The sequence below is a fragment of the Orbicella faveolata genome, unplaced genomic scaffold (genome assembly GCF_042242905.1).
Source record: "Orbicella faveolata isolate gen_17 unplaced genomic scaffold, um_ofav_v1 contig_1, whole genome shotgun sequence".
NCBI classification, from domain to species: domain Eukaryota; kingdom Metazoa; phylum Cnidaria; class Anthozoa; order Scleractinia; family Merulinidae; genus Orbicella; species Orbicella faveolata.
The window spans coordinates 34,350,566-34,365,104 of record NW_028301536.1 but is presented as its reverse complement, the minus strand read 5'-3'; the positions used below and the strand labels follow the sequence as shown (position 1 = coordinate 34,365,104).

Here is a 14,539-nt window from a genome sequence, read left to right as displayed (position 1 = left end):
GAGTATTCAGCCCCCTCCCCACGGGGGCCCTCCCATATGCAAAAGTCGGGGATGCAATTTTCACACCCTAACTGCCTCTCACCCTTCGTTGATAAGGGCATGCGTCGTTAATGAGGGCATTGTGACTAGATTAAAAAGCTATTAAAAATGTCATTGAGCTGTTTTACACTAGGGGTCGGCTCGATAAAAGAGCATAAATATTCATCATAACTCTTGATTCTGGTCCGCTTAATAAAGTATGGAAAATCAATAACAATATATAAATCAGTAAGAGAATACCTTTATTTAACTGCGAATGCACCTCTTCTTTACGACTTTTTCGGAGTTTTAAAGACCTATAATTGCAGCTTGATATATATTGCTGCTTGTGAAATTATTCCTAATACCTTGATAATCTAACGACATTTTTAACGACCCATGGGTCACAATTAATGCAATCGAATTTCATTAAGTAACAAAGAAGTAAGGAAGGCATTAATTAAGAAAACGTTATCCTTCAAACACCACATTTGGAATGGTTCTGTCTGTAACCAGCTTGTTCAGTTTACTCATCCAAAGTCGTCTCCAGTTCACTCCATTGCTCATCTGGTAACTCTGTTGGGACAAAACAGTGATCTGCAAGTCATTTTCTCCTAACAATGCCACGGCCAAATCTAGTTTTGAAGCCACCACTAGTGGTTTGAACAAGCCAACCTTTCATTTTCTCCTTGAGAACCCCTGGATGGCAATAAAGGAATAAGTGTGGAGAAACTGTAACATGTCGTAAGCCAGTTGCGAATGGGACAGCGCGGCACAAATGTCAATTTTTGCCGAAAAACGTTGGTACTAAAGGCCCAAAATTTCCCCACTCCCCGCTCCGTTGTTGAAACAAGAAAGGGCTTATCTTCACAATGGGCTGGATGCATAGAACTCTTAACTGATTATCGCTTGTTTACTGAGGTAAATAACCCTTTTAAATGCATGGGGGCATCGAACCAAAATAAACAGAAACATATGTGGTGGATAAGACAAGGCTAGACAGAGATCAAGTTCATACCACTTAGCACTTTAAAGACAATTCCATATCCCTGAATGTCTTCCTTCGTGAAAGATGACAGATCAAGCTTAGTAGAATTCTTGGAGAAAGGAAGGGCGATGCTTTTTAGAAACTTGCAGTCTTCTGAAGTCAATGGCTCATCAAGCAACAGCTCCTTTTGGTCTGTGGTCAATACCCGTTCAAACTGTTGAAAAAGATGTCTTCTTTTTAGCATATAAAGGCTTGAAGAATAATTTGCTTGCCTTACAACACAGAAAAATAACCAATTGCCTCCTGATGTAGTTCTTGAAAACTATTTATAAGAAAATAATCTAGTGCTGGGCCGTTTAATAGGTGAACAATTACTTTGTGGAATGTAGTTAGCGATGTGTGTTTTCTTTGTTATAATGCATGAAACCCTCTAACATCTTCCAACTTCACTAACCCACTGTAGATATTTGTTAACTCGCGCTTTACGTCGTTCTAAAGTCCTTTCCGCAAGCAGCACTTCTTTTTTGATAATGTCCAGTTTAACAATATCTTCGGCAGTCAAAGAATCTAGTCAATAAGATAAAAAACACTTGTGAAAAACAACATTAGACATAAATCACTATAACAGTTTCCTACTTTTTTTTCCTAAAAAGCAATGAACTTTTGCAAGAGAGGATGAACGATAAGAGAAATAATCCTCCATATAGGTCCTAGTCTCAATAAAAATCTGTTTCAAGTTATTTTTACACATGGCACCCTTTCCTTTCACGAAAATGTTACCAGTTGCGACGTGTAAATATTTTTGTGGGGGATGAAAATACCAGTAAAGACGCTCGGGTTGTCCACGCGGGCAATTGTTTTTTACAGGATTGACTATTTCTAGCCCATCCTGGAGTTTCTTATCTGGAATGTGATCTGATTATTCTTCATGCTCTCTTCCCATTAGCAACGAGTTCGACAAAGTAACGCGAGAGCAAGAACAGAGGTAATGCTAGCTATTTTTGAGGAAGATGAAAATACCTGTAAAGCCTACAAAGCAATTGCCTTCGCTCAAAGCTTACTCTATCAAAACTTTCAAAAAGAAATAACCCTCAGACGTTTACTGAGCCCATTTATTGAGGGAATGAGAAAAAACTGTCATTAAAGTCAGAAGGCAGCTCTTTAATCTAGGTTTCTATGGCAATTATACATCTGTTTCTCTGACCTGACAAATCGTCATCTTCATCCGTATATATCTCTACTGGCAGTGAGTCGCTATACTCAGCATCTTGCATTTTGGTTGAGTGGTCCAAATCCGCTGTAACAGTCTTACCCACGTACTCTCCTTTGCGGATTTCCAGTCGATTGACTTCTTTATTGTAGCCAACGCGGCAACACTTGAAGAGAAATGGCGCTCGTAAAGTTCTTGATGCCACTTCTGGGGGAATGTACGTCCCCTTACAATGCGCTTTCAGATGTGGTAGTAGAATCTGGACAAACGGCGGCATCTCCACCTATAATGCAAGCGAGTGAAAAGGGCTTGATACAATAATGGTAGTTTTGCTGCAATGTATGAGAAGATGAAGGGTTTAGAGAGTCAATAATTATTTCCAATGTAGTCACTGTCAAATTATTTTTAGACTTGGTACCCAGTTCTTCCCCGGATACAGTTTTTAGAGGTACGTTTTGAAGATGCTTTCATAGGAAATGAAAATAAGGGCTGTCCACGAGAGTAAGATAAGCTTTTTTGGCACTCTCATATCCTTATACCAATGGCTCTCTCTGTCAAAGAAGCTATCGAAACATTATTTAAACGAAAACAATCCAAACTGCAGTCTGGGTTTTGCACTACGCCAAAAATGAAGATACAAACAAAGTATTTAAAGGAGGTATGGGAACCCAAAAAATACAAATCAGAAGAGCAACTTTGCTAATACAATTTTTAGAATTCGAAACACAACATATGTTGGACAAAATTAATACCTGACGCTTTCTTTTCCCTCTAAGCACAAATTTATCGCTGTAAATCACAGACGTTGCAAGAAGTAGCTCTTGATCCTCAAAATCCTTCATTCTTTTGGCATCCAGTTCTGCATTAGCCAGTACAGTGCGGAGATCTGGGTCTGAAATGTAGTCCTGACTTAAGTTGCCAAGCTTCAGGACTCCCTGCTCATCACTTGATTTGAACGTTCCCTCGGTTACATGTCCTCCTATCTCTACGCGGAGCTCATGAGAACTGGGTTTGAGGAAAACAAGAACTGTGCGTTAGTCGATACATTACGTTCTGTGAACAACACTTCACCTTTCCCAGCTACAGGATGCAATGTGTACATTCTGGTTCAGTAACTCTATTTGGAGGTTAACCACCATAATATATAAAGCTTGAACAGTAGTTCAAGCGATGTATGAATTTTATTCGGATAGGAAGTGTAGCAAATAAAAGATGGATTTGAATTTAATTGCCACTTGATGCATACCTTGACCCCATGCCAACTTTTTGTGTCTTTAAGAACTCTTCTTTTGTGATTTTGGACCTAACGGATTCAAGGAATGCTTCTTCTCCGCCACTCTCCACATATCTCTCAAGTCCTGCAAGAATTACCATTTCCAATTTTGCAAAAGGACGCTTCCATATCGACCGACGTTGTTTGACTACAAGTGCCAAAGGCTTGACATTGCCTGTTTCACCGTGGAGGACTGGTAAGTACTTGTCGCTAAAGTTCTCCTGAGCAAATCTTCGAAGTGAGTCTGCAATCATCTGAAAACAAAACGGGGATAAACGTTATCGGGAATTCCTATATTATAGCAGTCTAATAGAGATAACAGAGGTAAGTCACCGCATGACGGTAAGAGTTACATTTGTGTGAATTCAGCACGGCCTGTTGATAGAATAGCTTTGGAGTAAAACCGAAAAACACACGTTGTCCTGCCCAGCTTTTGTCACTGAGTACCTCGGTGCGGTTTTTGGTATAGTTCTTAGATCTATAGACTACAATGAATATAATGTGTCACGAAAGCTCAGTCCCTTTTCTTCACTACTTCGCAACAGACATTAATACTGAAAGAACTGAGTTCGTGGATATAAGGAGGCGAAAAGCTAAGACAGCTTAATTTACGAAACCCAGTATTTCACGGAAGGAGTGGTGTGTCGAGATCACGATTCATGTAGTCGAGCACTGAACCTAATTATTGTCCAGATGTGGCAGATATTCATAGACAAGAACCCTGACAAAAAAATTTTGCTCTTCATCTAAAGGTGACAAATGAACATCCGCAATTCTCTTTGTGTCAGGCGAACTGCCTAAAGGCTGGCAACTATAAACCATTGGCTGCCTTCTCAGTCGATATATAGAATGAAAATAGCTAGGTGGTTTGGAAAACGTACCGTGAACTCCCGGCTGGCTTAGCTGCTTGAACGTATGGTACCATAAACCTTGTAGATTGACGAATGAAAACTGAAATTATACTGAAGACCATAGATATCCATGACATGGTAAAAGAACTGATAACTTCCGGTATAGTAAGAACAATAATAAAATAGAATTCTTAACCATGAAAATAGAAACTCGTCATCACATAACATGAAAGCAAAACTGAGCGCGTTGAAGCAACGGAAGTCTGGTGAATAAATAAACAATGTTCTTACCCGCTAGTTTTTAACAAAAACAGAGCGTTTGTTTTTTACAATAACAAATTGTCGACTTGTCCGCTCTCGCTCGTCGCGTCAACATTGCATAGACTATAAATTCATGCGCCTGTACGTCCGCTTATTGACAATGAAAGTTAGCCAATGAGCGCGCAAGAATTTCGCAGTTATTGTAAAAATATTTATTTAGGACAAAAACAAGGTTTGTTAGGTTAGGGGGATTCTGGACGACGTTTATCTTTAAAACGATCGCCAAATCATTTCATCTTTGTCAGTTATGTAGCAAAATGTCTTTATTATGTTTGATTCAAGTATTGGCTTCCGTTCACTGAAAGACATTTAGCTTCGATCTTCCGCTGCTGACCGTTAGCTCCCGGGTTTTCCCTGTTTCGAATCCAAAACAAAATACGAATTTTTGATAAATCTGATTTTGTCTTCACTACGCGCACAACGGAACTTACTCAAAGGTTATGAGGCATGGGCGCGTTGGTCAGCCAGGGCCAACATATGTTTTAATTGATACAATAAGGTTACAACAAAGTGGATAAAAGATACATCGAATAACATCCTACATGTGCCAAAGCAGGACAAACCCAAAAACCTCTAATAAGGAAAAATAGGGACCGTGTACCCCAGACTAAATGCAATGGCGCTATCTTTGAGGTTTTAACTTATTATATAAACAACAGAATGAAAGAGGAATAAGACCTCACCATCCCAGCGGCAGGTCTGGATTAGCCACTAGATGGCGGTGACTCCAAGATTTATGGTGGATTAGCTTGGAGTAGTTTAAAGTGAAATGAAGAATTTAATTTAGAAAAGGTTTGTCTTCGATTCATTTGTGCAAGAAGTACGTTTATGAAACTAAACCATCTATCACTGCACACTTCTCTTCGTTTGATAAATGTTGACAATAAGAAGTTAAGTATTCATTTGGTTAAAACCGTAAGGTTTAGTACTAATAACTAAACAACACTTAAACGGCAACTTACTTTCTTCTTGAATATAAAGGTGGAGCTTGGCCACAAAAAGGTGAAATAAATATTCACGTCATGGATGAGAGCGGATTTCTTATTTTCTGTCACAATTATGAGCACTCTTTCCTGTTTTTCAGTTTCTGTCAAATGTACATAATAAAGCACATTATAAATTAATGAAACGTTGTTAAAATATCCACGCCAGCCTCGTTCTGGTAGTATTGTTTGCACGCACTGAACTAGAAAGTAAGTAAACTTATTAAAAAATCACCGCGAAAGGTAGTTTTCCAAGATCTGAATGGACAGTTGTATTAATAGTCTATTTCCATCATTTTGTAAAGTTAGTTTATTTTCCTTAAAAGGCGATAAAACAGAGAGTCAAATTAGCGAGTATCGTTTAGCTTAAAATGCCTTTTACGTGTACCACTGCTAATTTTTAAAGGTCACTAGTTGTTCAGGATTTAGGGGGTAACTTGGTAGACATCTTCGGAGACCCTGGGGCAGCTACTTTGGGACGATACGATATTTCCGGGCAAAAGGTTTTTCGGGCGAAATTTTACATCAAAAGTGCGAGAGCCCCTGGGCACTTACCCTTACCGAACCAGTTCCAGAAGAGTTTGAATTCCTTCCCGCTGATTGGCCAGAGAAACATTTTTCTGCCCAATATATCAACGAGGAGGCCCAGCCGAGCGACTCTGGCCTTCTTATTTGAAGTTGTTTTCCTCACCGATCGTAGTAGTTACCTAGTCCGTACAACGGGAAGATTCTTGTGGAGATGGTTTCAGAAAAAAGATTCAATAAAGCCGTGGAAATCGCAAGCTGTAACATGGGTGCAACGAAACAATACTCGTCGATTGATTTTCACGGTGGACTTCAATTCTGAAACTTTCCACTATGTGCGAATCTCTTTTACACGGGTCACGCGACCTAACGTGGGGACGATCGACCAGCTGCAGTGCACCACTCGCCCCAAACCAAAAATCCCTTACCAATATGGCTAAGGCCAGTTATAAACAGTGTTGGGCGTAAATTCAAGTGGATATTAATTAAGCAGGTTCAAAATTATAACTACGAACATTTTTCTCTACAGTAAAGTTTTTGCCCCCAAGTTGAATTGTTTGTCTTTTTTCCGTGGAACAAAAGCTTCCATCGCTGGTCATGTTTGGGTTTGTCGACTGGCCTTGCCTAGGCCCACCAATGAAGTTCCTATTCAGGCGTTGATTCTCGAAGGTTGAATATCTTAATAGTAATATCAAATGCTTTGCTAATCAGTTATAGAGTGGCGTAAAAGTGTTTGGGACAGTATTCTACAAAGATGTTTGATCCTCCACAGTCATTTGACCCGCCGGTGCCCAGCGTGTTAATTTGCTAAAGATCAGAGAGGACAGCTCAACCAGAGAAGACCCGTGTCAATAAAGTGCAAATCCCCTTTACCTCTCGAGAAACTTGCCGGGATCGTTTAATTGAAGTGAAACCATTTTTATTTCTTTACATCTACATGATCGGCACTTTCAGGATTCTTCTAACAATCAGCAATTTTGTCTTTACACTATACTTTTGAAATATCATTACATTTCGGAAATTCAAGTTCAGATATGCATGCTTATATTGAAAATCAGTCTAGTCTTCCTCCTTGTTACTTTAAGAGTATCAACAACGATAATACAATTGTACGTCGTTCATTGACAAACGATCTAAAAAAAAACAAAATGAATTAGTTCTACGAGTTAGGCCACATTTCCTTTAATCGGGGCAGGCTGCCAAAGTCTCCATTTCGCTCCACTGTTCATCAGGTAACTCTGTTGGATACAGTTGAAAAACATGAGTAACTCTTTAGAGTTCCCTGGAACCGGGACAGGAGCTAATTTTTTCCTAAAATATCACAAGCCAGTCTGACGATGAAGAAGTAGAAACAGGGAGTTTAATTAAGCAAGTGTGAGGACGACGCTGATGATCAAGCCTATTGGAAAATGAATTTATATTTAAACTACGAATCTCGTGAGAACTTAGTCATCCAATTTGTCTGTTACTATCGGATCTCAAAACGGCATGTACTAGACAGCGTGACACTGGAAAAATAAACTGTTTGAAAAGTTAGCAGTCTTAACTCAAGTTCTCCAGGCTCACACAGCCAGTCTACTGCTCAGTAAACCCTTTGTATAAATAATTAGTGAATTTTCCGTTGTCGTGGCGAGTCGAGATAGTTTGTTAATGTTATGACAAGCATATAACCAATATAGTGAATATAGTGGATGCGCGCATGATCACAAGGGAGGCATAGAATGTAAGGGATTGCGTAACAGCGGAAGAGATATTATATATATGTTCTTACCATCAAGCACTTTAAAGACAATTGCAAAATCCTGAATTTCTGCTATTAGGAGAGATGTCAGATCCACCTCGGTTGAACCCTCTTCGCAAGGAGGTAGACACTTTCCAGGAAAGCACATGCAATCTTTCAATGTCATTGGCTCGTCAAGGTTCAAGAGTTTCATGTCAGTCATCAGTCCTTCTTCAAACTGTGGAAAAAAAATTAGTCGTCTATAAATCTTTATGGAAAGAAATTGAATGCCAGTATAATTAATGATTACTGAGAAACAATTCTTATGAAAGCCAGATCGATAAGCACATTAGAGATAGCCAAGTGAGCTCGTTTTGTTAGGGAGAATCATTACGTTACGGCCATGCATGAAAATAACGGGTAATTGTGATTGCACTGTGTCGAGCACAGATCAGAAGATAGACGAAAGACGTACAAACAAACACATGGCAGATCGACAGTTAGACAGACAGATCAAAATACCGATTGACAAACAGACCGATTGACCCACTGAAGGACCGAACTGGAGTCTAACGCAATCTCCGCATTTCAGGGACAGCGCCCTAACTAGACTAACTACTCGTCCACGCAGCGACTGACAACCAGACGCACAAACAAACATGCAGTCAGAAAAATAAAGACACACCAACCAAAAGACAGAACGAACTATTCTAGAAAACCCAAATTGACTGCTGTTCGGGCCACTAACAGGAGAAGGCGCTGATTAGTTGCATGAAACTTACGCAATGTAGATACTTGCTCACGCGAGCTTTACGCTGTGCTGTCGTCTTCTCCGTTAACAGCACTACTTTAGTTATATTGTCCAGTTTCTCTATATCTTTGGCTGTGAGACAGTCTGGTTGATTAAAGAATAGAAAACTTACAGTATCTTGACCCTCGTACGAGCAATGGGACAGCCCCCTCCCTCCTAGAGATTATTTTTTTCTGAACCCTGAAAAGAAGATTTACCCTGTCATGCTGAGACTTTCAGTAGCTGTTCATTCATTGTTTGCCAAGTTTTAGGCATGTCAACTATTGTTCTGGGTCAAATGGCATTGCCATAGCAACCGAGTTTTGACATGCACATCTAGCCAAATCTCGTAATTTTTGACAGAAGTCTTCGTTTTTTGTGTCGTTCTTTTTTTGTTTCTTTGCTTGTTTATTTCGCTTGCTCAAGTTGCGTTGCCATAAAAATGAAATAAATTGCATAATATAAATTCTTCATTAAATTTTCTGACGTTCTGAGAACACAGTGAAATACAATAATGAGGATTCAAGATAGCTTAATGACGTCATGTGTATACCAACAAAAAAGTTATACTCACGTGAATGCAAAACAATTTAGATATGTGTTGTTTCAACGAAAATTAGGGGAGGGGTTCTATCGACAGCCTTCCCTTGTACCACTGCGGGGCTGTGAGTTTACGCATGCTTCAGTAACCACATTGACCTTTGAGGCCAAATGCAAAGTGCAAGGAAAGTATCATTAATATCCTTATCAAGCATCGGCGAAAGCATCCACAAAGAAAAATGCAAAACGAAGTTTGGAAGACCATTTCTTTTATCACGTTATTCATTTGTCTACGATTCAATAGGAAAACCATTTGCTGCAAAAAGGCTCGTTTTCGAGCTGATGGACGAGATATAAGATCTATAAAATTAACTGATAGCTGAAAAATTTGCTGAGATTTGAACTGATACCCGAGATATTGCCGAAAACTTATAAGTAATAACTGCGGCTGATCCCATCACAGCCATCCAGATGGATAAAAGAACTAGTGGTGGTTTTTCTTTTCATGGAAACGACTCTGATAATTAGAGATTATGGCTTAAAGATTTTTTTTGTGCGTGTGTGTTACGCAATATTAACGATAGAGCCAACCTTTCTATAAACATATATCGATTGGAGGAGGACGTTTCAGTAAATATCACTATTTCATGTTTCTACGTACGTATCTGTTACATTTACCTGGTAAATCTGTCTGACCTGTAGTTTCTACCGGAGTGTCGTCATACTCGGCGCCCTCCTCACTGAATGGGGCATCCACTGCTCTGTGAAGAGTTACAACTTTCCCGACATACTCTCCTTTGCAGATTTCCAGTCGATTAGTTTCTTTATTGTAACCGACACGGCAGCACTTGAAGAGAAAGGGTGCTTCTGTGTTCCTTGCCGCTGCATCTGGAGGAATGTACATGTGCTTAGCATGAATCCTCATAGCCGAGGTCTTGTTTAGGTTGAGAAACTGCAAATACTGTGGAAGATTTCCCACTTCCATGGCTTCTTCAGTCTGTAGATCAAATAAATGAAAACACCTTTTCTTTTAAAATCTCTACCGTTTTTGGATGGACGGAAGTCTTTTTTCCTTGGAATTTGGAAATAAAGTTGGCTTTGATGGGACGACATTGTTTAACGGCATCAACTTCAGATGACCGGATGACTTTTCCCAGTCAAGATAGTACCCTATAAACGGAGATAAAATTGGGTGTTTACCTGATGCATTCTTTCCCCTTTCAGTTCAAACTTTTCGCTGTAAATAATAGAAGTAATGAGAAGCAATTTATCACTTTCTGCAAAAGAATTCATTTTGCTGGCATCCAGCTCTGCATTTGCAAGTATCCCACGAAGATCCGGATCGTCGATGTATTTATGGCTCAAGTTTCCGAGTGCCAGGACTCCCTCCTCATCATCCAACTGGATATTTCCTCCTGCATATTTGGCCAATGCAATGCCAAACTCGTCTCCCCTGGGCTCGAAAAAACGAGAATGTGCACTTGAGCTTTAATGATACGATTCGAATCTCGCATTCCTTTCTTTTTTCCGAGAGAAAGGAGAAGGGGGGTTAAAATGTACCACTCCAGTTCTCCTCAGCTCTACGATTCGCCTGGTGCGCTGCACCGGTATCGCAGAGGTCATGGGTTCGAATCCCGTTCAGGATTGACGATATCACTAATGTCTAGTGAGGACAGAAATTACCATTTTTGATTATATAAACACCAGTGAAATACCAGGATTTTTCCTTTTACTAAAAAATCATATCTTCATCACGCGCAGTGAAGATACTATTTTTATTCTTCACACTGTGAAGATATCATTCCTTTTTGATAACATTTTTCTTTTGTCCCTTTAACTACACTTAAATTTGTTGATGTATGATCGAAACATCTTCGGATATTCTTCGGTCGTCTTCGACAATCTTCGGGAAATGTTCGCAAATGTTCGGAACATGTTCGCAAGCGTACGTCTGGCCTTCGGAACAATTTTGGAAAATCTCCGGATAGCTTCGAAACACGTAGGGGCCAAACCACCCCCCAAATGTTTCATCAGTTCTTGGGTATTTCACATTATTTCGCATTACTTGAAAAGTATTGACTCTTTCTGCACCAAACTTGGCAGATGAGCAGGAGACCTATCGCTAATTATATTTACGTGAAAAATGTCAGTAAATGTTAAAGTTGTGACGTCACAGTGATGACGTCATGTTTTTTTGCCACTTTTGAAGTTTTTAATATGCATATTCTTTACAATGTGTTCGAAAGAGCACATCAAGGGGAGTTGAAACCTGAAAAAATTTTGTCCATATCACAAAAGTTAAATGAAATATGGCATTTTTAAATATGAAAAATAACTCTGCAAAATATGGGGTCCCCCCCTTGAGAAAAATCCCCGAATTGGAGCCGTAATTTTGTTCCAGCAAACGCAGCTATGTTGCACATGTGAGGTGCCAGATGACTAAAGCAAAAATAAAGAGGAAAATCGGAATAAAAAATTATCCCTCTAGTGTTATTGCGTTAAAATTAGTTTTGCTACGTCATAACCTGTGACGTCACCCGTTTTTTAACTGTTAATACCATCCTAACAAAGCCGAAAATCAAATTTCTAAAACCATATGATTTTTGACAACATCAAGCTTTCTATTTTTCTAGATTATTAGCCTTCCTAGAATAAAACTGAAAAAAATAAACCAGAGAGACTGACTTAAGAAGGACAGTATGGTTAAGCAAATTCCGGGGGGACAACAAAAAAAATATTTAATTTACCATATCTCGAAAAATAATCATCGTAGCAAAAAACGGTTTCCGGCATTTTACTCCTCACGTCAAGGCCTTTCCAATGACATAATCTTTTCATCAGATTTTACAAAAAATTATAGGACGTTTTGGTGACATCATAATCTGACATTTTGTCACAACTTCCAAATTAAAATAAACTGGAGAACAAAGAAAGCTCATCTGCCAAACTTGGTTCAGAAATATATAAACCAAGCAAATATAGCCTTCGTGAAACATTACGGGGGTGGTTTGGCCCCTACGTGAAAAGTGGTCAGAAATCTTCGGAAAATCGTCAAAACGTTGTCATTAGTATGTTTATATAATAAACAGAATATTACATGCCCGCTTGTGGATACGAATGTTATCTTCTCTTGTTCAACTTAATATCTCGTTCGTTCGCTGTGCTCACTCGTGAGATATCGAGTTGAACACTCGAAGATAAAATTCGTATCCACGCGCGGGCATGTAATATCATCTATGTAAATTGTTAATACCCCCCTATATATGTGGGAGGCGCGGTGACCTCATGGTTAGTGAGCTCGACTTCAGATTGAGTGGTCCTTGCCGGGGACATTGTGTTGTGTTCTTGGGCAAGACGCTTTACTCACAGTGCCTCTCTCCACCCAGGTGTATATATGCGTACCACCGCCGAACTTAATGCTGGGGGTAACCCTGCGATGGACTAGCATCCCATCCAGGGGGGAGTAGAAATTACTCCTAGTCGTTTCATGTTACAAAAACCGGGATGAGCTCCTGCCTGGTGGGCCACTTGGCTCGCATGCAGACTTTACCTACCTACCTACCTACCTACCTACCTACCTACCTACCTACCTATCTACCTACCTACCTATATATTGTCATAGCCTATTTTAATAAAAAGTTCCTAATGGATACCTGGAACCCATGTCATTCTCCATCTTCGATGATATGGATTCACAAACTGCCTTCTGTGCACCGTTCTCGGCATATCTGTCGAATCCGTCAAGGATTACAATTTCTGATTTTGCAAGGGGTCTTTTGAATATTGAACGGTGTTTCTTGACCACCAGTGCCAAGGGTTGTATTTTATCACTTTCGCCTAGGAGGACTGGAAAGTATTTATGACTGAAATTCTCCCAGGCAAACTTTCTAATCGCCTCTTCAATCATCTGAAACGAAATGCAAATCGCTAAACAATCTTGAAACTAACATTCACCGCAGACCATTTTAACTCAAAAAGACTGTGTTATTTAATTTATTGCTTGCAAAGTTGGTTATATTAAAGTTATTAATATTTATTTCAATTCGTAACACAGTTGTGGTGATTTTTTTGTTGTACTGAGACCCTAGGATTTAATGAGTGCCTCCACGTCCCGCCCATAGAACGGCGAAAACAATGGTAGTTAAATGGGTAATGCTATGAAAACGCTCGCCTGTGTTCCCACAGCGATTCTCGTTCTCCCAAACTTCTGCTCGTGTTTTGATAAAACCAAGGAAATCTTTTCTGTTTTGTAAACCTTTCCCGATGTTTGTAGATCTCATACACAACTTGTTCATTTGCTTCAAAAGATGTAATGTTATACCCCAGCAGTACAGGGTACAAGGTACAGTGGAGGACAGAGATGTTTTTGAAAATTTAGTCATACTCCGCCAGTTTATGCTCTTTTCCCGACCAACTACGCAACATGCGTTGCAGTATATGGTTCCTTGTACATTCGTATCGTTATAGTTGAGCTAATTGCTAAAATACTTCTAAAATACTTCTAAAATAAGTCACATCACGCCAGAGCAACAAACTACATTTGGCATTTTATGACGGAAGCCTTAAAATTCCTTTGTCCATCCAAAATGCAAAAAAAATATAACGTTTCAATAGTGGCAAAAAGCCTACAAGCGAATTCCAAAGTTCCGGCGCATGTTTGGTTTTGAGAATTAGATGAAATATAATGAAATATTTAGTCCTATATTGCACTGGAAATTGAAATAAAAAACATCTTTCGGGGCTTTCTTGGTTATCAAGTCGAGATCGCCCCTCGATGGCAACTCTAGGTGTATTGTCAAAAAAACCCGCTTTTATAACATTATCTACATGTCTGATGCAGTAGGATGGTTAAGAACACCAAGAGATTGTGTAAGAAATCATACCGTGAAATTGGGGCAAAGAACTGCTTGAGTTGAACTTCTTTTGACCGGTTTACTCAAGATAAGGTTAGACAACTAATTTACTCCTTGCTTACCAACATTTTTGAAATGATGCATGCTAGTGTAAGGAAAGAAAGGAAAAACCAGCTCGATGGGACGAGACTGAAATAGACTTCGGCCACGACTTTTAAATGCAAAGCCTTAGAAATCAGCTTTTGTCACCAAAATCAACCATGACATCATTCAAGAGAAAAGGGAGTTTCGTTTTTCGCGCCCTGACATAGTGCCCTTTCCGAAACCAAAACTACACATTCTTGGACTGTGAGTAAATTAAAACAATCGGAGTTAATGCTCAACTTGCAAACTTTAACTTGCGCAGCTATTATCTATTTTTTGAGACTATGATTGCTATTTTAGTAATGTTACGATCGCGGATCAAA

The 14,539-nt window shown here is 39.4% G+C and overlaps 2 protein-coding genes across 4 annotated transcripts; both read right to left on the bottom strand.

Moving 5' to 3' along the window:
* Window positions 1–264: 264 nt before the first annotated feature.
* LOC110047004 (uncharacterized) lies at window positions 265–5,737 on the bottom strand. Of its 3 annotated transcripts, XM_089273749.1 has the most exons (8): window positions 5,624–5,737; window positions 4,371–4,418; window positions 3,463–3,743; window positions 2,969–3,221; window positions 2,211–2,499; window positions 1,461–1,573; window positions 1,037–1,220; window positions 265–594 (listed from the first exon to the last, which is right to left on the bottom strand). In XM_089273749.1, the coding sequence occupies exons 3-8, from the start codon at window positions 3,741–3,743 to the stop codon at window positions 545–547; spliced, it is 1,170 nt and encodes a 389-aa protein (XP_089129875.1). In that variant the 5' UTR covers window positions 4,371–4,418; window positions 5,624–5,737; the 3' UTR covers window positions 265–544. The 3 variants fall into 3 exon arrangements, with proteins under 3 accessions (XP_089129875.1, XP_020608374.1, XP_089129872.1); XM_020752715.2 differs by lacking the exon at window positions 4,371–4,418; XM_089273746.1 differs by lacking the exon at window positions 5,624–5,737 and having other exon boundaries at window positions 4,371–4,469.
* A 1,178-nt stretch (window positions 5,738–6,915) lies between these two features.
* Window positions 6,916–13,126, bottom strand: LOC149118847 (uncharacterized). The gene is made up of 6 exons (XM_089292099.1): window positions 12,855–13,126; window positions 10,420–10,705; window positions 9,861–10,216; window positions 8,638–8,861; window positions 7,941–8,234; window positions 6,916–7,407 (listed from the first exon to the last, which is right to left on the bottom strand). The coding sequence occupies exons 1-6, from the start codon at window positions 13,124–13,126 to the stop codon at window positions 7,352–7,354; spliced, it is 1,488 nt and encodes a 495-aa protein (XP_089148225.1). The 3' UTR covers window positions 6,916–7,351.
* Between the last annotated feature and the right edge of the window lie 1,413 nt (window positions 13,127–14,539).

Coding starts and splice junctions, on each gene's coding strand:
- LOC110047004 (XM_089273749.1), bottom strand. CDS start 3,743: ATGATTGCAGACTCACTTCGAAGATTTGCTCAGGAGAACTTTAGCGAC. Junction 2,500..2,968: donor GAGGGAAAAGAAAGCGTCAG/GTATTAATTTTG, acceptor CTTGCATTATAG/GTGGAGATGCCGCCGTTTGT. Junction 595..1,036: donor TGTCTTTAAAGTGCTAAGTG/GTATGAACTTGA, acceptor TTGTCCCAACAG/AGTTACCAGATGAGCAATGG.
- LOC149118847 (XM_089292099.1), bottom strand. CDS start 13,126: ATGATTGAAGAGGCGATTAGAAAGTTTGCCTGGGAGAATTTCAGTCAT. Junction 10,217..10,419: donor AAGGGGAAAGAATGCATCAG/GTAAACACCCAA, acceptor TTTGATCTACAG/ACTGAAGAAGCCATGGAAGT. Junction 8,235..8,637: donor ACTAATCAGCGCCTTCTCCT/GTTAGTGGCCCG, acceptor ATCTCTAATGTG/CTTATCGATCTGGCTTTCAT.